The 25,376-nt window shown below is 43.0% G+C and overlaps 1 protein-coding gene across 1 annotated transcript in view; it reads left to right on the top strand.

Moving 5' to 3' along the window:
• RTKN2 (rhotekin 2) overlaps positions 1-25,376 on the top strand; it is a 122,470-nt gene that overhangs the window by 22,051 nt on the left and 75,043 nt on the right. Inside the window, exons 3-4 of the mRNA XM_077453798.1 lie at positions 6,007-6,065; positions 25,107-25,160. Of these exons, the coding sequence (XP_077309924.1) occupies positions 6,007-6,065; positions 25,107-25,160 (113 nt within the window). The remainder of the gene's footprint in view (positions 1-6,006; positions 6,066-25,106; positions 25,161-25,376) is intronic.

Here is a 25,376-nt window from a genome sequence, read left to right on the forward strand (position 1 = left end):
CATTATTGGGTAGTATATCGGGGTACCTAGCGCTATAAAAACCTGGCGGTGAACCTAAAAAAATAACTAGCTACCTAGCGACACTGATGCAGCGTTCAGAAAAATTATCGCTTAGTGACACTGGCAAAAGGGGGTGAAAAGGTTAACTAGCGGAAATCAGGGGGTTAAAACCATTATTGGGTAGTATATCGGGGTACCTAGCGCTATAAAAACCTGGCGGTGAACCTAAAAAAATAACTAGCTACCTAGCGACTGTAGCGACACTAATGCAGCGATCAGAAAAACGATCGCTTAGTGACACTGGCAAAAGGGGGTGAAAGGGTTAACTAGCGGCAATCAGGGGGTTAAAACCATTATTGGGTAGTATATCGGGGTACCTAGCGCTATAAAAACCTGGCGGTGAACCTAAAAAAATAACTAGCTACCTAGCGACACTAGCGACACTGATGCAGCGTTCAGAAAAATTATCGCTTAGTGACACTGGCAAAAGGGGGTGAAAAGGTTAACTAGCGGAAATCAAGGGGTTAAAACCATTATTGGGTAGTATATCAGGGTACCTAGCGCTATAAAAACCTGGCGGTGAACCTAAAAAAATAACTAGCTACCTAGCGACTGTAGCGACACTAATGCAGCGATCAGAAAAACGATCGCTTAGTGACACTGGCAAAAGGGGGTGAAAGGGTTAACTAGCGGCAATCAGGGGGTTAAAACCATTATTGGGTAGTATATCGGGGTACCTAGCGATATAAAAACCTGGCGGTGAACCTAAAAAAATAACTAGCTACCTAGCGACACATGCAGCGATCAGAAAAATGATCGCTTAGTGACACTGGCAAAAGGGGGTGAAAGGGTTAACTCTAGGGGCAATCAGGGGGTTAAATCTTTATTGGGGGGTGATAGGGGGCTACCCTGGACCTAACACTAACTGTCCTGACAGTTTTTACTGTCACAACTGACACTGAATGCATTGATCAGTAAAGAAATGATCAATGCAATCAGTGACACTGTGACTGGGGGGGGAGGGGGGGCGATCGGGGGGGGGTTTGTGTGCCTGTGTGTACCTACATGTCAGTGTAGTGTTGGTGCACACTTACTTTCTGTCTTCTCCTCGTAGTCCGGTCAAAAAGACCGCCCCGAGGAGAATGACATCACTTCCTCCTTCCTGTGTAAACAATACACAGGGGAGGAAGCTTCTCATTGGCCAGGAGCGATCCAGAGGGGGTGGCCGAAAACCAACGGCCATCCCCTCATCACGGAGCGCTCCTGGACCGAATCGGACCGCCGTAACCAGCGGGAGGGGGTCCGATCGGACCCCCCACCCGCTGGAAGGCAATCACGTAGATGTACGTGATTGTGCCTGCCTGTGCCATTGTGCTGACGTACATTGGCAATACGGCGGTCCTGAAGTGGTTAATCCAGCGTTTTAAATGTCTTTCCATGCCAAGAGCAGATGAGGGAATATTTAAGTCGGAAGGTAGAGGTTGTGTGAGAGAAGACGGCCTGAGTACTTGGTGATGTCTCAAACTCTGAGGAAATTTTAAATATAAAATTTTTTGTTATATTCTCAATGCTCACCCATAAAGGAGTTTGAACAGTAGAATGATATTTTGTTAGTTGGTTAATCTGGGTGGGCAGATAATTAATAAGAAATTGGGTATGCCTAAACCATAATATAGAGGCATGAAAGGTGGTTGAAAAAGGTTTCTTCAGAAGCCAAAGATCACCAGGCACAGTATTGCCCAGTGTCGTCTCCGTACATCTGATTTAAACCTCTAATTGCTGTACTATCATATCGCAATGGCACGCCATTGGCTCCCGCTGCTGACGCTCAGTCAGTGAGCGAATGAGGAGAGAGGGGGCGGGGCTGGTCCATGGCTCCGTGTCTGAATGGACACGGAGCAGTGGCTCAGCTCCGTTGACCCCATAGCAAGCGGCTTGCTGTGGGGGCACTTGACATGAGGGAGGGGCCAGGAGAGCCAAAGAGGGACTGAAAAAAGGAGGATGTGGGCCGCTCTGTGCAAAACCACCGCAGGTAAGTAAAGCAAGACTTTAGTATGACTTTAAGATGGCCATAGAATGAAATTAAGCCGGTTCAGCAGGCACTAGCTGAATTTCGATCCATGTATGGGAAGCCTGTGTGTGTGTTTGTTCCCCATTTGATCAATTCTGGCAACTATATGCGTAAGCAGTGATCACATTAAAAACTAAAACAAAAGGCGCACTGTGAAGTTTACCTGCCCATTTATTTAAAAAAAAAAAAAAAACAGTGACAAACTTATAAGCTCCTCATTTGCAGTATAAACAGTCTTTATATAGTATGAGTCCATAAACTACTGGTAATACTCTGCACACATCCAAGGCTGACTCTTGTGAGACTGAAGTGATCTCTAAAAGAAGAAAAAGGATAGCAGAGGGTGTCAGACTAAGTGCAATAGTATGAGAATACTTCATTGAGGAAAGACCAATTGGCGCCTTTCACATTTGGTTCATTCAAGTAAAGTATATCTCCATCTCAGAACCCCTGCTTTGGTATAGCCCGCTGTCTTTGCTGTGAAGAATGGCAGCAAGGTGATAAACCATTGTGTAAAGAAGCAGGAAGTCCTGGGAACCATGCCGGAACGCATGGGGGCGCTGGACCAGATGTGATGTCACCGTTGGCAGAACCGGAACTAGGGTGTGGTAACGCGTTTCAAAGCTAATTGCCTCCTGTTTCAAACCATATAATACCATAGAGATGGTGTGCACTTATAAGTAGGGCCAGTCAAGAGGTGCAGCCAGGACATTAACTCTACCGCTGCTTATGGAGAGCAAGTATATACCCCCCCCATGGTTGAACATTAACCCATTGTTGGCTAAACTGCATGGAAGTGCAAAAAAGCCTCCAGGTCCTGTAAATGCTTTGGTTTTCAATGTTTCTAAACAGAGGGTGCCATTTGAGTTCCCTTGGGGTGCCACAAGCACAGGACCCAGTTTTGCCCTGGAGAAATGTTAAGCTGCCATGGTACAGGCAAGCTGGCCACCAACACTATAACCAATGACACTCAAGGGCAGGATGCACAGTGCCATTTGTTGCTATGGTGTTAGCAGCCGACGCACACAATGGCAACGCATGATGCTGATCATGCAAACAGCATGTAGGGCCACTTCCCAGCTTTCAGGTGATGATGGAAATCTTTCTCCAGAGCTGCTCCACCTCCCACCCTCTGCCTCACTGCTGGAGCCAAAATGTAGGGCTCTGATGTGAAGAAAGGGCTGTGTGATTGAGGTGCTCTGATGGGGGACTTCAGTGGTGGGGAGACTCTGATGTATTGAGAGGCCCTTGACATAAGGGGACCTCAGGCAGTTGTGCGCATCATCTCAGACTTAGTTTTCCAATTGATGGGTAACATTTATGTTTCTGTTGCAGACTAGGGTTCCATGAGATTTTGCATACCTTTTATAGGGTGTTGAGAAGCTCTGCACATTTTGAGATCTACTCAAAGTGGCCCAATGATGTTGAGGTCAGGAGATTGTGATGGCCACTCCAGAACCCTCCACTTTTTTTTTTTTTTTTTTTTTTTTTTTTTTAAAAGGTATCCTAAACAAACAAAAAAAATCAATACCTGCTTGCTCTGTATGGTTTTGCACAGAGCAGCCTTAATTCTCGGGGCCCCCTGTTGGTGCTCTTGGCTCCTCCCCCCCCCTGTTCCCCCAATAGCAAGCTGCTTGCTAAGGGGGCACTGGTGTGTGCTCACACCCAAGCCCCGCTCTACGCGTCAGTAAGACATATGAGGGTGGCTCACTCCTTATGCGCTCACTGGCTGTGATTGATAGCAGTGGGAGCCAATGGCTCCCGCTGCTGTGTCTAATCCAATGAGGAGAGGAAGACCTGGGATAGCAGAGGCTCCCATGCACTTCGCTGGATCAAGAGGGGGCTCAGGTTGAGTATAAGGAAGGGGCGGTGGTGGGAGCAGCACACAGGTTTTTTACCTTCATGACTAAAGGTAAAAAAAAACTTCAGCCTTTACGACCACTTTAAGCCCAGTGTGCATGGACCCCAAGACCGTTTTTGTACGTAGTTTTCGGGATATTGTAAGTAGGCTGTTTTGTGGGGTTTTTCGTGCAGTCAAAATGGCTAAAATCTTATGCTAACTCTGCTGGGATATGTTAATGTCTAAACACAAATTGTAGTTTTTACTATGGATTATTTTTCAGGAGGGGCTGACAAATGAAAAAGGGCAATTGTGAACATTCAAGACTCCCCGGGTGGACAGTTAGTTACACAATCAGGGATTCTGGCAGGGAGATGTTGAAGTACTGTATACAAGACCTAAAACAAGCACTATATGGAATTAATTTTTACCAGTTTGTACAGAACTTGTATTTTAAAACAATCTGTGAGCTCTCAAAAGACAAATTGCCTTTTGTAAATGTTTCTGCTCATGGATAACTTTGGTAACATCCATGCTGTTTTATGAATGGTTGTTTGGTACCATCTGCTGGCCACATTGTTTCATTACATATTGTATATAGAAAACTTGTATGAAGATCATTGTATGACAAGGCAAACTTAGCTATGTGCTAGCATCTTCCAGGTCATCCTTTCCTCCTGATTATGCATGATATTTTCTATTCAATTATTTCTGTGTGATTACTGGACATGTTAAATGAAAATCGCACATCGTGTTAACTTATGATAAAAATTTTCTATCTTGCCCCTTCGTGTTGTGTTTTTGTTTTTTCCTTGTTTTTTATTTTATTTTCGTCTGTAGAATTGGAATCGGCTGTTAAAATCCATATACAAGTGATGGCGAACTATGGAACCCCAGATGTTTTGAAATTACATTTCCCATGATGCCCATGCATTCTGCAGTGTAGTTGAGCATCATGGGGAAATGTAGTTCCAAAACATCTGGGGTGCCAAGGTTCACCATCACTTCCCTATACTAACAAACAGATAAGGTAAGAGGAACAATCAGATTATCTGTTTGTTAGTATAGGGCAGTGATGATGATGATGGACTAGCCAAGCAGAGGTGGTGAATCCCAGCTGGAAAATTCATGACATTAAGTGTTTCTCATCTCCAGTCCTCAAGGTGCCCCAACAGGTCATGTTTTCAGGATTTCCCTCAGATGAAACAGCTGTGGTAATTACTAAAGCAGTGAAACCAATCAAATCGCCTGTGCAAAATAATGGACAGCCTGAAAACATGACCCGTTGGGGCCCCTTGAGGACTGGAGTTGAGAAACCCTGCAATAAAACCTGATGGGGGGGGGCACACACACATTCTCAAGTTTTTGCTTTACTTACACTTAAAGCAAAACTTTGCAAACTGTTTATTTGTATGCCTTTTTTTTCTGGTGGCCCTACCAACACTGAGTTGGTTTGGATACCCAAAACTCCCAGGTGTTGGGAATTATGGCAAGGAGTGGTCACTGTTGGAATATCCAACAAAGCCAGGGGCTGACATAGCCCATCGGGATCCACCTGGAAGGCCACATTCAGGCTGGGTTCATACCTATGTGAATTGGATGTGGGTTTCTTCGCATAGCAGGAGAATGACTGGCTCTCTATGGAGCCGGTTCACATGTCTCTGGGGAGGCTACACAGAAACGCTGTGAGTCTTTGCCTTCGTTTCAGGGCCGAATTCGGGATTCAAAGATTCTGTCCTGATTCATCCCTGAAATGTAGAACAGGGGATGGACAGCATTGCTGTGCGATCCGCGGCCGATTTAGGTATGAACCGAGCCTAACACCTGTGTATTTCAGGGATGCAAATTCTGATAAACCTTTGTATCTCAACTGTGTTAAAACTGCCTGGGAGCAATAATGAATCTGTACGAGTGACTAGGCAACTACAAGCCAAGAACAAAACAATATTAGCTGAAGTCAATGTTGAGTATATGTAGAGCCTAAACCTTTTCTTCTTCTTTTTTTATTTTTTTTTTTCTTTGTTTTGAGTGGTGAGTCTTTACATGTTCATTTTATGGGTCATTTTTGTATTCATGGGTTTTTTTTCTTTTGTAGGTCATCAGATGCTGGTATGAGGGAACGCTCTGTCTGTCCAGGAAAGCTGGCCATATCAGGTACTATAAAAACAAAATTTAAACATTTTATCCTACATTCCAGGTTGGAAACCACCTACTTTATTTAAGGCCTCATGTATACTGGGCATTAAATGCTGCTTTTAGGAGGTTTGATTAATTTTTTTTTTTATTCTGTCTGCAAGAACCCCTCAATGTTAGCCTATGTATCCATACACATGGGTGTTTACAGGCATTCAAAAAAGAAAAACCCAATGTTAGACTGTTCAGGAGCAGCAGCGTTTTGGCAGAAAAATCACTTGATGCACCTTAAGAGTTCAGGCTAGATGTGTTTAGCGCTTGAACATGAATTCATTTCAGTGGCCAGAATACATTATTATTCTGGCCAATAAAATGAGAACCCAAGTGCCTGATTTGCTTAAATGCATCCAAACACAGTTACAAAAAAACGCAGCTTTAAGTGTGTCTGCTGCTTTTCTCGTGCTGGGAGAAAGCCATTCAGCAGAGCTGGGCAAACCCAGTGTGCATGAGGCCTAAAGAAGTCTCACCAAAATTTTTCTTAGCCCTTTGTCCCCTTGGGGAATAGAATTATGTGCATGCTTTTCTAGATGGTGTAGATTCTGAATCTGAACGTGTGATCAACAGTTGCTGGGCATGGCTGTAACTCCCCCATATGAACACTTACAAATGAGGGTAAACGCCATACTAGTGCGACGCAACCACATGTATTGCACAATGTAACAAAGGCATCACTTCATTAATCATTAAAGGCTAAGTTCACCTTTGCAGAAAAAATAATTCACACACTTATTTTTTTTAAAAGGGCAATTCTTATTTTTTCCTAAAGCAGCTTCGAAAGCATTGCACCTGCGATCAGTAGATCACGGATGCAATTTGGGCTCCTACATATATGTTCTCCAGCTTTCAGCCTGTCTGCCACAGTGGCGAGACTTGTAGTTTATTCATTTGCAGGAATCTGTGAAGGAATAATGCGGCCTTGTGGGCAGAGCTCACTGTTTTTGAAAAGTGACATGTTTAATGTGTGTAACATATTTCAAAGGTGTACTTATCCTTTAAATACTGCAACCATATAATATGAGGTCAAACCTTAGGAGTTTCAATTTGTATGCAATCAGGCAGGCCCTTGCACTACTTGGTTTTGGTAAATCTGAAGACAAAAATCCGCAGAAAATCTAATAGTGTGTATGGGGCTTAAGTGTGCCTTCAATCACAGACTAATCTCCCTCTGGTGCAAGGTTACAGATTTATTTACATTTGTGAGCCAACAACATTCGGGGAATTCATAAGGGGTGTTGTTGACACCTTTTTGAATTCCATCAGGGCACAGCACTGAGTGTCCGTGCTTGCATCCAATTCATTTAACTGTCACAGACCGTTACATGGATTGGCTCGTGTCTTTACTGGGGAAGAAGTGCACTGGATTGTCACTGGACACTCGTTTCTCAGTGCGCACTCAGTACTGCACTTGTCGTGCTGAAAGGCGCTTGGCTGAAGGAGTTTGTAATAGGGATGGGTAAAGCTTAATGGGGAACTGAGAGACTGGTTCCCCATCAAGTGCGAAGACAGCGGCTGTTCAGTCAAATAGTGGCTTGGGACTGACCTTTTAGGGCACTCTGGCACTGCCCGAGGCCAGTAGGGGGCTCCATAAGAGGCTCCAGGTACCTCCATCTTTCCAAAGAACGTGCAGATCCTAGAGCCAGAACAAGATCCAGCACTGAGCTCCAGTAACTGGTCTGACAGGGGCTCGCTAACGTGGGCACTCAGGACACCTTCCCCGCATCTCCTGCGGGGTGCCTGGACTCACAGCGATCGCCCTCTGTGGCAGCTGTCACAGGATTCTCTCCCCCTGAGCCTGCACATCACACACAGCTTTCTGAGGCTCCTCCTCCATGGCTCCGATGTACACAGACAGAGGGAGGAGCCAGGGAGGACAGATCCTACACTGCAGGAGCCACTCTGATCTATCTGAGACCTGTGTAAAGTTTATGGATGGTGGTGGGCTGGTATTAAGAATGCACACATGGAGGAGTGATGGGAGAGGTGAGGGTTAAGAGGATATGTGTTGGAGGGGGGTGCTTTTGGAGGGAGATAACTTGTGCTGAAAGGTGGGGTTCTCTCCCCTCCTAAAGCACCCCCAACAATATCTTCTTACCCCCTCCTCCTCCAAATCAAAGATGCCACCTGCCTCTTTCTGACCCCCTTTCCAGGGTTCCCCTCTCTGACCACCATACCAGGGGTCCCCTGAAAGCAACTGTGATAGGGGGCGCAGGACAAGGACAGTAAGGCCTTGTTTACATTTGCTTGGGGCGGTAAAACCCCATAGTTTTTACTACCCCCCCCCCCCCACAACACCCCCTGTAACTGGGGGCGTGGGTTGTGCACATGTCGCAGCTGCAGCAGGAATTGTACACCCTGTCATGCTTGGCATGTGTATTGTGTGCCAAGCGTTACTTGGTCAAGTGAATAGGGCCACTCTGCAAAGGTCATGCAACCTTGTGCAGTACAGCAACCAAAGGGTTACAGCAGGGGATGAGAAGGCATTGTATCGCCTTATCACCTGCTTTAACCCCTTGGCTCCCACACTTGCACGCTGCACTGCGTGCATTGCATATGGTTGCAGGGTGTTTGCAAAATGGTCCCATTCACTTGAATGGGTCACAGGCGCCAACCAAAGGCAACAGGGGGTATAATTTCTCTCGTAGCAAGTGTATATCCTCAACTGCCGCCTCTGCAGCTAAAGGGGGAAAGGGCAAACATATGTAATGTTGGCAGTGCAATATGGTGGGGGTAGCTTATGTGGGTGGGGACACAGGGGGCCCCATGATCTCAAATTGCCCAGGTGCCCCGTAAGTGGGCAGCCCAGCCCTGCATTAGTGTACCTCTGTATGCCAGTTCAGAGTTGATCTTAATTACCGCTTGTTTCCTATTCTGCAAACTGGTGGTGATCCTTTGAGAATTTGTCGCTGCCACCTTATATGCAGCCTTGGATAACTTCATGGGGTTCTTTCATTCCCCTTTCACATCGGCAATGGGGATGCCCACTTTCCCCATTGATATGCATATTCACTTTACAAATGGTTCTGCGATCTGTTCAGGCTAACCCCAACATCAGTGGAATTACTATACAACGTGCTTTCTTAACACCCCGATCACTACCCTGCTAAATCATATAGCGAGATAAAAACATATGGAGAGCTTTCAATCTTTCGTATCAAAAATCTGTAAATCTTTGTCATCTCCAGGCGACATTTGCTTTTTTAAATGGACCCCTTGCTCTATTAGTGGTATTCAAATTCCTAACGATCTGTCCAAATTATACAAAAATCAGAAAAAAGGAAAAATAGTGGCGCTTGACTATAAATTATAACTAACTCCAAGAAACGTGACAACAATTGGATGGTATGAACAACAATTGTATCACCCTGTGATAAGTGAACCAAATAAATGTGTCACAGAACAAACAAAATTAAGATAAAGTTCATGAAAGTGTCCAAAAGTATCCTTTGAAGTAATGTCTCCTCTTATTCCATCCACCACACCAAAGTGATCAGCGATTCCACTCCCTTAAGAAATGCACTCACCGACTCCCAATGCCGGCACTTTTGTATCAGGCTTAAGCGCTTATCAGCCAAACAGCAAGTAGTGAACCGTTGCTCCAATCATCCATTGTGCAAATTCAAATATTCCACATGTAAAATAATAAAGGTGCTCCAATAGTGTAAAACCGTATGAATCAATTTATTAAAACACAAAAACACTTCAACCTTTACACTCACATGTCAGAGTTTAAAAGCCAGCAAATGGATATCAAAGTCACAGCAAGCCTCACTCCTGAACAGCACAAACTTTGGACTGTGACCACAGCGGACCCGAGGTGTGCGAGATTGTAAGCGTTGTTCTCACCCTCTCCTCGGTGCCCAGACAAAGATGCCAGTCACCGCTTACTTTTCAAGTGGCAGCTCTAGTTGAGGGAGCAGGCTTTGTCTAGGAGCAGAGGTGGGTATTTAGGAAAAGGGTGGAAATTTTTGGAATACCTGCAGTTTTTGTCCAAATTATACGTTTGAATTCTCGCCACTAATTCCAACATTACAGACAGAATTCCAGTCCCAATCTTCTAAAAATCTTCTTGCTTTGAAAAGGCAATGCTTTTAAGCAAAACATCCTCCCACAGATACTTTAAAAAAAATAAGATTCCTATCCAACTGTAAAAACAAGCTTTTTGAACAACTCTAGCTGTAGGCCGTGTTTTCTATTCCCGTGTCACACAGTTGAGAGGCTTACAGGTTTTGGGGGACAAGCCCCCCTCCTCCAGCGCACTGATGGTTATTTTTAAAGTATTGCTCAAAAGTATTAGTCGGTGAAGGCCAGCAATAGCAGACTCTCTATTTTTCTCATGACAAAGGATTAATGTGTTTTTTGCAGCCCAAACTATTTTCCTTAGTTTTGGATAGTGGGGGAGAGTTCGGACCCCTGTCATAAATAATCTTTTATGAAGATTAGTTAGAGATGTTCCTCTTGTTATCTATTCTGCTAATGTTTTGGAGCTGGAAAAATGTCTGTGCTCAAATCCAAATAGCGTGCACACACGTTTCTTCACAGCAAGGCCTCTTTCACACGGGCTTTCTGATCAGGTTCGCCTGTCAGTTTTTCAGATGGACCCGATCAGATGCTCCGTGCACTTCCTAAGGTGCAGCTGATGTCAGCAGTGACATTTCTGATGGAGAATCTGATGAAAACGGACAGGTGGCCCATTTTCATCCGAGCTTCATAGAGGACAGCAGGGCTTTGATGGGTCCATTTCCGCACGATGGACCTGTCGGACGCCTGGTCAGCAGGGATCAGCGGAGCAATCCCTGCTGAGCAAAGCTGAGTCCATACACAGACAACACCATGTGAAAGGGGCCTAAGAGTTGTAGAAAGGTGGACTAGGCTCCCTCAAGAACTAGTTCTGGCCAACTTAGTAAAAAATGGATTATTGTAAAAAAGTTCAGTATTGTAGACTCATGGGGTCACACTGTAATCGTCTAACACAAAACACCTGTAAAGGTTTCCTGAGCCTTTGAATGGTCTCTGTCTGATTTCAGTAGGTTACACAATCATGGGGAAGACTTGACAGTTGTCCAGAAGCAGGGCCGCTGATAGAAATCATGGGGCCCCGTACAGCCTACCTGACGGGGCCCCCTTCAGCTCCACCCTGGCCCCGCCCCTAGTCCCTCCTCCAGCCCCACCCCTGGCCCCACCCATTGCCCCTCCCCAGACCCCGCCTTGAAACAAAGTGTAGGTTTGTCTACAACTCGGTGCTGCTGTCAGTGCTGTATATCACGGTGCAGGTGTCATTGCTGTATGTCACGCTGCTAGTGATCATCTCCTGCACCCTCTTCTTTGCCTACCCTGGTCCCTGACCTTCCCTCTCCTCCATTGTCTTCATGCGCTCCACAGTCCTGAATTGTCAGAACAATTTCCCATATAAAAAAAGAATGCTTGTAGTTGTCGATCCCAGATTCACCTCATACATGTGTTATGTCATTGGCCATGTGGTGGGACTATGTTTGCACAGCTATTAATTATTTTGTGGCTGCAAATTTGACCTGTAGGTTTGCAAAGTTCGCCTCCCATTGAAGTCAATGGGAGGTTACGGTTTGCGAACTATCGGCCGCGTTCGTGGTCCGCTTTCGCGAAGCGTCCCGTCGGAAGTTCGTCTATCACTAGTCAGGGCCATCTATAATATTGCTTGGACCATGGGCAACAATAATTTGGGCCGCCGCCCCCCCCCCCCAAAAACACACACACACACACACACACACACACACACACACACACACACACACACACACACACACACACACACACACACACACACACACACACACACACACACACACACACACACACTTACATTCCTGCAGCCACGGGTTGCAGGAAAGAAACTAGCTAAATTCCACCACCAACACAGACAGTGTTCACAGGGGATTCTCTCCTGCCAAACCATTGTGATGTCCTGGCAGGAGAAGCAGTCCCCACCAAGAAAACACAGTGCACATTATTACCACACACCCATTGGTTTCTAGAGGTTACTGTACATTATTACCACACACCCATTGGTTGCTAGAGGTTACTGCACATTTAAATAGGTGCAAGCCGCAAAGTGCTAAGCAGCATATATCAACCACTTACTTTTTGCAGACCTTTCAGTAGCTGATAAAGAGTCCCAGGTATCATAATATATACATGTACATGCGACTGCATTGCAACCTAATTACTTTCTGTGGAGAACAAGTCACACCGAAGATGAAACAAAGTAGTGCAAAAAACATTCATGGAGTCACTGCGACTTAAGTCGCACCAATTAGAACGGGGACCATTGAAATACATAGATTTTGACTTGTCATGCGACTTCACATTTGTCAACTTGCACAACTTTCAGTAGTGGAAACAGAGCCTTTAAGGGCACCTATAATGCTGATGCGGCCCATGGTGAAATGGAGTTTGTCACCCCTGCTTTACAGGCTCCTTACAAAAAAAATAATTATAATTGCATACATTTTTACCTTCAAAAAAATGTGCACTTATTTTTTTGTAAAGGTGAACTTATCTTTTACCCTTCTCTTGTGAAAAGTGATCCCTACAACATGAAAAGATTTTGATTAGCAAAGGTTATTGTATAACTTATACAGTAGTAGATAGTCACATTTAATTGAACATGCCCTGCAATGTTGAAAATGTTTTGCTGCTTATCTAAGCAGCTTGTCAATGCTATTGCCTTTCAGAAACAAACCCCAGCAACATCTTCCTCTTTAAAGAGTAAGTGCAGCTGAATGAGACTAAGTACTACTGGTTGTACCATAATCTGGGTATATAAGAACCTTCACATACATATAGTCCATTGTTGTGCAGGGGATATGTGAAAAAAACAACAAGAAAACTTGCAGATTACAGGAACCACCAACGCTTTAACATCAGATGTTGACATTTTGGGATTACCCTAGTAGTTTGAGCTTGGGATTCACAGTAAAAGATCTTCTATACTTGATCTGGGACCAGTATATTTTTAAAAGAGCTCAAAACAACTGATAAATGGGCAGGTTAAACAGACCCATTTGACCATTGATACCCTGGAACAGAAAGCTGATATTAAACAGAATCTGGTATCAAAAAAAATTTGATGAGATCCTAGAAAGTGTAGATAAATCTACAGAGAAACCTCAGCAAGTCCAACTCTAGGGATGAGGTTCAGGTTAGCTGAATACTGCATGCTCACAGTTTTGGGGACCTGGAGAAATAATGTGGGGGTTTGCTATAGTATGTACAGATCACTGATTGATACTGGGACTTTGCTGGTGCCTAATCAAATATATAAACACATTTTCTAGACTTGTAAAAACTTTAGTCCCTTATTAAAAAACCTTACATTAAAGTGTATGTTCCTTTCAATACAGGGCCTCATGAGGCTTCCACATGACAAACACTATTTTTAAACCGATTTAAAATATTGCGTATATTGCTCTCTTTCACTTAATACCATTATTAACCACACACCTCACCTTGTCCCCAACTTCAAGATTTCGCCTCGATCGCCCGGCCCCTGCTCTCTCTGCTTCTTGTTAGTCACGTGTAGAGAGAGAGAGAGAGAGAGGATTGGGCATATCACTCCGCAACATAACCTTTCTATGCTAATGCTGTGCAGTATGCAGAGCGGGTGCAGAAGCTGTATTCCTCCGCGCCCGAAATAGAAGAAAGAGTCCCCCCCACTACAGGCAGCCGCATACACAGAGCGTAGAGCACATATAAAAACAAAAAAACTGTACCAAACGGTGGGGGTGGGAGAGGGGTATGGCTGGATGTTATCTGCTGATAGCGCGTGTTATTTATGGCAATCCATGATCGTGGAGGAGGAACTTTTTTTTTTTATACATAGAATTTTTTGCAGTTCAGGTTGCTCGGGCCCCCCCTGCTGGTCAGGCCCGGTACAGCAGGGCCAGATTTACTGGCCTATCAGCGGCCCTGTCCAGAAGACAGTCATTGACACCCTCCATAAGGAGGGTAAGTCACAAAAGGTAATTGCTAAAGATGCTGGCTGTTCAGAGTGCTGTATCCAAGCATATTAATGGAAAGTTGAGTGGGAACAAGTGTGGTAGAAAAAGGTGCACAAGTAACAGGGATAACTGCCTTGAGAGGATTGTGAAGCAAAGTCCATTCAAGAATTTGAGGGCGATGCACAAGCAGTGGACTACTTGACAGTGATTCAAGAGCCACCACACAGACGTATCCAGGACATGGGCTACTACTGTCGTATTCCTTGTGTCAAGACACTCCTGAATCAGAGACTACATAAGAAGCTTCTTACCTGAATTATGAGAAAAAGGACTGGAATGTTGCTCAGTGGTCCTCTTTTTCGGATGAAAGTAAATTTAGCATTTCGTTTGGAAATTGAGGTCCCAGAGTCTGGAGGAAGCATGGAGAGGCAGGGAATCAAAATTGCATGAGGTCCAGTGTGAACTTTCCACAATCTGTGATGATTTCATTTTCCAGATGTGTTTTATCAAGTTCAAAGTCAGTGAAGCCCTCTACCAGGACGTTCTAGAGCACATCATGCTCACCTCTGCTGACCAGCTTTATGGAGATGCTGATTTAATTTTCCAGCAGGGCTTAGCTCCTGCCCACACTGCCAAAAGTACCAATACCTAGTTTATTGATCATGGTATTACTATGCTTGATTGGCCAGCAAACTCGCCTTACCTAAACCCCATAGAGAATCTGTGTTGTGTTGTATTGTTGAGAAAGATGAGACACCATGCCCAACAATGAAGATGAGCTGAAGGCCACTATCAAAGCAACCTGGGCTTCCAATTACACGTCAGCGGTGCCACAGGCTGATCGCCTCAATGCCACACTGTATTGATGCAGTAATGCATGCAAAAGAAGCTCGGACTGAGTATTGAGTGCATACTATACTGTATATGGACATACTTTTCAGTAAGCCAACATTTCTGTATTAAAAATCCTTTTTTTTTTTTTAATTGGTCTTTTGTAATCTAATTTTCTGAGATACTAAATTTTGGGTTTTCACTAGCTGTAAGCCATAATCATCAAAAATTAAAAAAGAAATGGTTGAAATACATCGCTCTGTGTGTAATGAATCTTTATCATACAAGTTTCACTTTGCGAATTGAATTACTGAAACAAATTCTCTTTGATATTCTAATTTTCTGAGATGCACCTGTACAGTGTCTATATGGTATGTGTGTGATTATAGATGGATAAAGTATTTTATATATTATATCTTGCAAAAAAGGGTCCACTACCCCCACCTATGACTGGCTATTACAGTAAGCAGCATTGGAGGGCAAATACCGTATTTATCAGCGCATAACACGCACTCCAAGTTTAGGAGGGAAGTTTAACCACTTAAGGCTGGATACAGCGGTCCGTTTCGCTTCAGGAGCCATCCGGGATGAGGGGATGGCCGTTGGTTTCTGGCCATCCCCTCTCGATCGCTCCTGGCGAATGAGAAGCTTCCTCCGCCTGTGTAGTGTAAACACAGGCAGGGAGGAAGTGATGTCATTCTCCTCGGGGCGGTCTTTTTGACCGGACTGCGAGGAGAACACATAGTAAGTGTGCACCAACACTACACTGACACGTAGGTACACATAGGCACACAAAGTTAACCCTTTCACCCCCTTTTGCCAGTGTCACTAAGCGTTCGTTTTTCTGATCGCTGCATTCGTGTCACTGGTGCCGCTAGGTAGCTAGTTATTTTTTTAGGTTCACCGCCAGGTCACTAAGCGTTCGTTTTTCTGATCGCTGCATTCGTGTCACTGGTGCCGCTAGGTAGCTAGTTATTTTTTTAGGTTCACCGCCAGGTTCACCGCTAGGTACCCCCATATGCTACCCAATAACGGTTTTAACCCCCTGATTGCCCCTAGTTAACCCTTTCACCCCCTTTTGCCAGTGTCACTAAGCAATAGTTTTTCTGATCGCTGCATTAGTGTCACTGGTGCCGCTAGGTAGCTAGTTATTTTTTTAGGTTCACCGCCAGGTTTTTATAGCGCTAGGTACCCCCATATACTACCCAATAATGGTTTTAAGCCCCTGATTGCCCCTAGTTAACCCTTTCACCAGCGATCACCGTATAAGTGCCACTGGTCACGCTAGTTAGCCAGTTAGTTATTTAGATTCCCCGTCAGGTTTTTATATAGCGTCAGGGACCCCTATATACTTCCTAATAAAGATTTTAACCCCCTGATTGCCCCTAGTTAACCCTTTCACCAGTGATCACCGTATAAGTGTTACGGGTGACTCTGGTTAGTTAGTTTGCTTTTTAAGCATCAGGGCACCCACCATTTATTACCCAATAAAGGTTTAACCCCCTGATCACCCGGCGGGTGATATCAATTAGGTTTTAGGGTCAGGGTCTGCGTCGCCCCAGGCAGCGCTAGGTTAGTGCCAGTACCACTAACACCCACGCGCAAAGCATACACCTCCCGTAGTGGTATAGTATCTGAACAGATCAATATCTGATCTGATCAGATCTATACTAGCGTCTCCAGCAGTTTAGGGTTCCAAAAAAACGCATTGTTAGCGCGATCAGCCCAGATACCTGGTAGCGGTGCTTGGTTTTCGGGGTCCTGTACATGGCTAGGCTCCCAAAAAGTCCCCCACATGTGGTATCCCCATACTCGGGAGAAGCAGCAGAATTTATTTTGGGGTGTAATTTCACTTATGCCCATAGCATGTGTGAGCAATATATCTTTTAGTGACAACTTTGTGCAAAAAAAAATTTTTTTTTTTTTTTTTTTAAATATTCCTGCAACTTGTGGCAAAATATAAAATATTTCATGGACTCAACATGCCTCTCAGTAAATAGCTTGGGGTGTCTACTTTCCAAAAAGGGGGTCATTTGGGGGGGGGTTTGTGCTATGTTGGCATTTTATGGCCTTCGAAACTGTGATAGGTAGTGAGGAGTGAAATCAAAAATTTGCACCCTTAGAAATCCTGAAGGCAGTGATTGGATTTTGGGGTGCCGTACGTGGCTAGACTCCCAAAAAGTCCCACATATGTGGTATCCCCGTACTCAGGAGAAGCAGCAGAATATATTTTGGGGTGCAATTCCACATATAACTATGGCATGTGTGAGCAATATATAATTTAGTGATAACTTTTTGTAAACTTATTTTTTTGTGTCATTATTCAATCACTTGGGACAAAAAAAAAATATTCAATGGGCTCAACATGCCCCTCAGCAATTTCCTTGGGGTGTCTACTTTCCAAAATGGGGTCATTTAGGGGGGTTTGTACTGCCCTGCCATTTTAGCACCTCAAGAAATGAGATAGGCAGTCATAAATTAAAAGCTGTGTAAATTCCAGAAAATGTACTCTAGTTTAGTTTGTAGACGCTATAACTTTTGCGCAAACCAATAAATATACGCTTATTGACATTTTTTTTTTTACTAAAGACATGTGGCTGTATAAATTTTGGCCTAAATGTATGACTAAAATTTAGTTCATTCGATTTTTCTTATAACAAAAAGTAGAAAATCTTTTTTTTTTTTTTTAATTTTCAGTCTTTTTTTCCTTTTTTATATCGTAAAAAATAAATATCAATCACAGAGGCAATCAAATACCATCAAAAGGACGCAAATTTCGTTTGGGTACAACATTGCATGACCGCGCAATTACCAGTTAAAGCAGTGCAGTGCGAAATTGTAAAAAGACCTCTGGTCCTTAGGCTGACAATTGGTCCGCGGCTGAAGTGGTTAAGGAAAAAAAGCTTACATTTTAAATGCTCATTAATGCAGGCTTATCAGTGTCATTTGCAGCCTTGTCCATCATTTGCAGCCTTGTCAGTGACATTTGCAGCCTTGACATGCAGCTTTGTCCATCGTTGCACCCTTGTCAGTGTCATATGCAGCTTTGTCCATCATTTGCAGCCTTGTCAGTTTAATTCTCAGCTTTGCCTTTTAAAAATGGCGCCGCCGAGATGCAGGGCTGGATGTCCTGTGTATCTCGGCGGGGCTCAGTAGTTCTCGGCAGCTTTCGGCCCTTCTCATCGTCTTTCGGACGTTCTTGGCGGCTTTCGGCCACCGAGGACGGCTGAAGGTGGGTGAAAGCCGCCCAAGGCTCACAATCGGCGGGTGATCGGCGTATAACACGCACCCCCGATTTCCCCCCCCCCCCCCCCCCCTGATTTTAAGGGGAAAAAAGTGTGTGTTATACGCTGATAAATACGGTAGATCTAATCAAGGCCAAAGTTAAACCCGTTTTTAATGCATACTCTTAGGTTGATTTGGTTGTCCCGGGCTGGTCAGTAAGTAAGCGTGGAATTTTTCCTTGGATGTATCCTTGGCCGTGTTTATATCTATTTGCCCTCCAATGCTGCTTACTGTAATGGCCAGTCATAGGTGTAGTGGACCCCTTTTTTGCAACGGACTGACATCTTTGCAGACATTGTACGATTTGCTGGGTGCCTTTACCTTTTTAAGAAGAGGTGGGGGCTCCCTTCAGTCCATCTGCCCTCCACCTACTTATCAGAATGCATGTCCTTCCACCTTTCACCCATAAGCTAGTGATAGGAGCTACAGATACCAGGGTGCCTTGGCGTGGCCTGTAGCTTGCGCATGTATTTGCAAATGTGTGCAGACTAAACCCCTGTTTTTAACGCATACTGTTAGACAGGTTGATTCGGTTGTCTGCGGGGTGGTTGGTAAGTAAGCTTTTTCCTTGGGGGAATATATATATATATATATATATATATATATATATATATATATATATATATATATATATATATATATATATATATATATATATATTATTTATATTTTATATTTTCTCTGAAATGCATGTTCAAGCTTGCCAGTTGCATCAAAGTGATTCAAGTGTATGCTCCTATTCATAGCCTACGTTAACAGACATGTAGTAACAATATGGTGGTTAACTGACACTGGGAGAGCTGCAAACCCAGGTCTAGTCCCTCACCCGCACTATACAATAGAACTGGAGAAATGTTTTTTTGCACAAATTCAAATTGTGTGTGTATCCCCTTCACGCCGAGCGTATGCATATATGCAGCCTTAGCTTTCAGGGGGGGGCATCATCCCAGTGGCTTTTTTTTTGTGGGTGATCGGCTTTCCAGGGATAACAACCGATGTGGCTTATCGGAGACCCGATAAGCGATCCAGCACTTCTGGCGTCTAGCCACAGACTGGACCGAAGCCGTAAATGGGTTTGTTCCAGTCTCCTGAATGTAAAACATGGAAGCGACGTCACAACGTGGCTTACCGGCTTTACTCGGCTGCTAATGGCGCTGAATTAAAAAAAAATATACAGTATTCAGAATCGCCGTTTTCGGCAATCTGAATACTTTTGAAGTGCAAAGGAGGGATTTGAGGTTTTTTAGACCCCCTGATCCCTCCATAAAGAGTACCTGTCCTCAAACACAATTTAATAATATAAAAATAAAAAAAATAAAACTCATACAGAACTCACGCCTGCATATGTAAACGGTGTGTAAACGCATATGAGGTATTGCAATTGTCAGAGCGAGAGTAATAATTCTAGCACTAGACCTCCTCTGTAACTCTAACCTGTTAACCGTAAAAAAAATGTTTTAAAGCGTTGCCTATGGAGATTCTTGGGTACTGTAGTTTGTCACCATTCAACGAGTGTGTGCAATTATAAATCGTGACATGTTTTTGTATTTACTCGGAGTAACATCTTTCACATTATACAAAAAAATTGGGCTAACTTTACTGTTTCGTTTTTTTTTTTTATTTCATGAAAGTGTCCCTTTTTTCCAAAAAGTTGCGTTTTAAAACACTTCTGCACAAATACCGAGTTACGTTAAATATAACAATTGCCATTTTATTCTCAGATTCTCTGCTAAAAAATACATAATGTTTGGGGGTTCTAAGTAATTTCTAGCAAAAAATATGGATTTTAACTTGTAAATACCAAATGTCAGAAATAGGTTTAGGCAGGAAAGGGGTATATATAAAATATACAGTATGCTGATACTGTGCGGTTTCTCCTTTCCCCTACCAGTTAGACTGGCTGGGTGTGGAAGAGCAGGGTAGGGATCCAGGTCACCCTGGGCTCAGTCTGTTAATGGTGCTCTGTTATATCGTTGAGAGTGGCAGAAAAAAAAAAAAAGTTGCATGGCTAATCTCGGGGTTAAAGGGAAGTGTTGCAAAAATTCACTTATTTATTTATTTGGGCTATGATTTTTATGTTTGACAAGCGATTTCCTTTTTAAATGTTGGGGGTACAAGTGCGAGGTATGGGTGCTGCCAGCTAACTCTTATTTGTCTTTAGTACCGAGAACTGCACAAAATGTACTGCCAGTACTAAAAACGAATGTACGGTTGCAGACCAACCCTGTTTGTGAAACACCAGCTGTTCTGTTGTGAGGGTAGAAGGCAGGTAGTGAGCAACGATTGCATTCGTTCGATGTCAAGTCTTTGCAAGATAGCAATGGGTTAAAGACTGAATAGCAAGTATAAAATTAACTGGAGCTGGCCTAGTTGGTTACATTGTTAGAAATGTATCCGTGCATCCTCTGAGACATGTTACATAATTACCTTTTTGTAGCAGAAATGATTAAGGAACAGGCAAAGTAAAATAAAATGTTTCTGTTGCTTTAGCAACACCAGATGAGATCATTCCTAATCCTCCCAGCTGAAATCCTAGCCCTGGATACAAACAGTCTGCTTTTCACACCTGTGATTTATCTAGAGTAAAAATATCAGCTCAATCATAATGGTCATAAAAAACAGAATTAGAATGAATTCACACCTTGTGCCAAGTGCCAAGCCAGAGCTGCGCTGTGATCATAGTGTAATCTCTTAGATGTAATTTAGTTTCTTGCTGTCAACAGGTACTTAAAATGGTTTATAGGATTTTAAATTGAGTATGTTTTTTGCCCCTCTTTTAACTTTGCTGGTCTCTGCGCAGAAACCCACTGTTTTGTGTCGCCTTTATTCCTTGGGATTTTGAAGCTGTTGTTTATAAGCGCCATTTGCAAATTTTGGACATAGATCGTGTAGACTTTTATTACAACACTGAAAATAACATTATTGTTTAAGTATAATGTTTTGTATATTGAATTTTAACACAGCCACCATTAGTGTATGTCAAGGCAAAATAAAAATAAAGTGTGCATTTATTCCAGAGGAGTGTGTTTTTTCTTATTTTTTTTTTCTTTTAACATCTGTATGGGCAACTCTTGCGCCCACCGCTCCAGGTGAACGCCTCAAGGCTCCATAAATGTTGTATAAACTGCTTCCACTGTGTAGGTTGCTAGTCGGATTTGCTGCCCAGGAATGTCTGACCGTGAAAAGAGATGACCGCACTCCAAAAAATAACCAAAAAACGATTGAAGGTCCACAAATAGATCAACAAATAAATAAATAGTTGAGCTTCACTTAGGCACTTAATGGTTTAGATTAGGCACATTCCTGATTGAAATGCTTCAGTGGTCTTCTCTACTTGTTGATCGCTGCTTGTCTATGCACTTGAATTTTATGGATTTTCAATAAAGCATTTAGGATCTTTCACTTTTTGGAGTGCGGTCTCCTCTCTTCAGTTTGTTTTGCCCAGCTCACTTTTTACCATGTACTCAAAGAAAATATATGCAGAAAATAAAATTTGATAGACACCCTAAGCAAATTAATGACTGCTATACACATGCAGCTCAAAGGGGCTAAAGGGGGGGGGGGAGGAAATAGTGCATACAGGGGAGTAGGAAAACCATTTCATAGGTAGCCCTGCCAACAAAGTATCCCAATTGGAGGAAATTTGTACACACTAAATCCTTGCTAGAGAGCTTCCTCTGCAGTCGAGTCTGAACATCTGCTGACATTGAAGTTGTCAGGTGATGAGACAATGAGGCTAGTTTAAGTATCTCCCCATTTCATGTGTGTATGTATATATGCGTACACACACACACACACACACACACACACATACACACACACACACACACACACACACACACACACACACACACACACACACACACGTCCATGTATATTTAGGCACAGTCTACTTTTGGCTCTGTATTCCACCAGAATAAAAGTAAAACAAGACCATCCAAATGAATTTTGAAGTGCAGACTTTCAGCTTTAATTCAAGGAGTTGAACATAAAGATCAAGTACAAATTTTAGGAACTGCAACCATTTTTATACAGTCCCCCCCCCCCCCCCCCCCATTTTCAGGGGCTTAAATGTGATTGGATAAATTAATATAATCAAATACAATTTAATATTTTGTTGAGAATCCTTTACTGGCATTGACTGCCTGAAGTCTGGAACCCATGGACATCCCCAGACTGAGTTTCCTCCCTCCTTTCTGATGCTTTGCCAGGCTCTAACTGCAGCTGTCGTCAGTTGTTCTTTGTGGGTCCTTTTACCTTTTATTTTTGCCATCAGCAAGTTAAAATCATGCTCAGTTGGGTTGAGATCAGGTGATTCTCGGCCATTGCAAAATATTCCACTCCTTTTCCTTTAAGACCCCTTTCACACTGGGGTGGTGGCAGCATTGGTGGTAAAGCAATGTCATAGTGGTGCTTTTTGGCTGCTAGTGGGGTGCTTTTAACCCCCCGCTAGTGGCTGAGGAAAGAGCTCATAGTGGCCGTGTTACTGCACCTACCCTACAAAGGACTTTGGCAGCGCTGCCCATTCATTTCAATGGGCAGGGGCAGTGGAGGAGTGGTGTGTACACCGCTCCCGCACCACCCCAAAGATGCTGCTTGCAGTACTTTCTTTCCCGTCCTGCAAGCGCACTGCCCCAGTGTGAAAGCACTCGGACTTTCACAATGAGGTGGCTTGAGAGGCGCTATTTTTAGCGCTAAAACTCCTATAAAGCCCCCCCCCCCCCAGTGTAAAAGGGGTCTAAAAGCTCCTGGGTTGCTTTTTCATTGTGTTTTGGATCATTGTCCATCTGTACTGTGAAGCGCCGTCCAATCAACTTTGCTGCATTTGGCTAAATCTGGGCTGACAGTATATTTCTAAACACTACAGAATTAATCCAGCTGCTTCTGTCTTCTGTCATATCAATAAACACCATTGACCCAGTGCCATGCATGCCCATGTCATCACACTACCTCCACCATGTTTTACAGATGACGATGTGTGCTTTGGATCATGAGCTGTTCCAAGCCTTCTCCACACTTATCTTCCGGTCTTTCTGGTAAAGATTAAGCTTGGTTTCCTCCATCCAAAGAATGCTTTTCCAGAATTGGTCTGGCTTTTTTAGATGTTTTTGGCAAAGTCTAATCTGGCTTTTCTATTCTTCAGGCTTATGAATGGTTTTCACCTTGTGGTGAACCCTCTGTATTTGCTCTTGTGAAGTCTGTTGATTGTAGACTTTGACAATGATATGCCCACCTCTTGGAGAGTGTCCTTCACTTGTTTGGCTCATCCACCACTGTTGACTTCCGTGGACATCCCAGGCCTTTTTATGTTGCTGAGCTCACCAGTGCATTCTTTCCTCAGAATGTACCAAACTGTTGATTTGGCCACTCCTAATGTTTCTGCTATCTTTCTGATGGATTTGTTTTTAAAGTCTTACAATGGCTTGTTTCTCTTGCATGGACAGCTCCTTTGAATGCGTGATGTAGGTTCACAGCGATGGATTCCAAATGTAAATAGCACACTTGGACCTCTTTCACACTGCGACTGCCGGCCGACGGTGCTAAATCGCTGCTCATTTTAGCGGCGCTTTTGCACCGCTTTTCGGGTCAAAAACTCCTGTTTTGCAGCACATTCAAATCGCTTTTAAGGCGCTTTTAAAGTGCTGCCTATTCATTCCAATGGGCAGAGCATTTTGGGAATGCTAAATACAGCGCTCCCAACCTGCCCCAAAGATGCTGCTTGCAGGACTTTTCCGAAAGTCTCGCAAGCGCCCCGCCAGAGTATGAAAAGTCACACTGGAATTAACGGGAGGTGGAGAGATATTTTATGTGTATATAATATATATTATACTACATATATACATTTTATAATGTTGCACCGTGAGACTTGTGGTCTTTATTCGAAGTAAAAAATTGTGATTCTCATTTTAGCCAGAACTGTGATAGAGAGAGAGAGATTTTCTATTAGTGCGTGTATTATGCCATATCATTTTTATATACACTATATATAATTCATTGAAATGATTGATACTCGGGAGCTTTTTTTTTCCCCCCATATTTACCCATGACTGTACATCCACATAACAATTTAGGGACGATTCATTGTATTGCAATACAGCAGTTGTGGGCCTTTATGTCAATATTACTGGCCAACCATTTACACGCATTAAATCCCCATTAATTTATTTTTATTTATATGGTTAGTATATTATTTTTTATTCTATTCCATAGGAATTTTTTGGTCGCATCAGCTCCTGATGAGTGGGGAGACACCCACGAAACGCGTCGAGCTTTTGAAATGATGTCCCAGCTATATTTTATACGGAACTATATTTATTTTATTATGAATTTACTTTTTTAGCTATATATTAAATTTATTTTTGTTTTACATCTAGTGGATGCATATCTATTATGTGGATGTACTTGCTGATGTCGGTTTTGCTGTCATAGGCACTACCATGCCATACTACCCAATTATTTTATTTATTACTACTATGTGCTGCTATATGTGAATACTATATATCATGCTTCTACTGTACTTACGCCTATATACTTTATGAATTTGATCTTTATTATTTTTTATGATCTGTTACTGAACAATCAATAAAAAATAAATTTTTTTTTTTTTTTTTTAATATGGTTAAAACCTACCTCCATTATCCAAGTGCTTCATTTTAAAGTCCCAAACTTCCTTTATTACGTACTAAATATTACTTCTATTTCCTTCTGAAATCTTTCTATGAAAGATGGTGAATAGGCTTAATGGATGACCACTCTACATCAAGCTTTTAGTAATTCTGTTTTCTGTAATTACTTGATGTAGAGCCTGCTGGTTTGAAGTAGACTGCCTTTTTTTTTTTTTTTTACACGCAATAAATGTACAATTTCCCAAATGACCATAATGTCTCATTTTCTCTCTCTGTTCTTCCTGCAGGTATTCGAATCCCACTGATGTGGAAAGACACCGATCATTTTGGCAGCAAAGAAAGTATGTGATTAGTCATATGATTTTTTTCTTTTTTTCTTAGAATAGTCCCTTCTGCATCTTATATCTAAACAAATTTCCTGTGTTGTGTGTGTTTTATTTATTTATTTTTTTTTTGTTACACAGTACATCATCATAAGCTTGTTGGTGCACCCTTTGAGCATCCTAACGCACTTCCTGGCCTAGGGTAACAACACTGCTCCTCCATAGATAGTATAG

This window comes from Lithobates pipiens, unplaced genomic scaffold (genome assembly GCF_037356315.1).
Source record: "Lithobates pipiens isolate NorthernLeopardFrog02 unplaced genomic scaffold, aLitPip1_a1.2 Scaffold_25, whole genome shotgun sequence".
Lineage (NCBI taxonomy): Eukaryota > Metazoa > Chordata > Amphibia > Anura > Ranidae > Lithobates > Lithobates pipiens.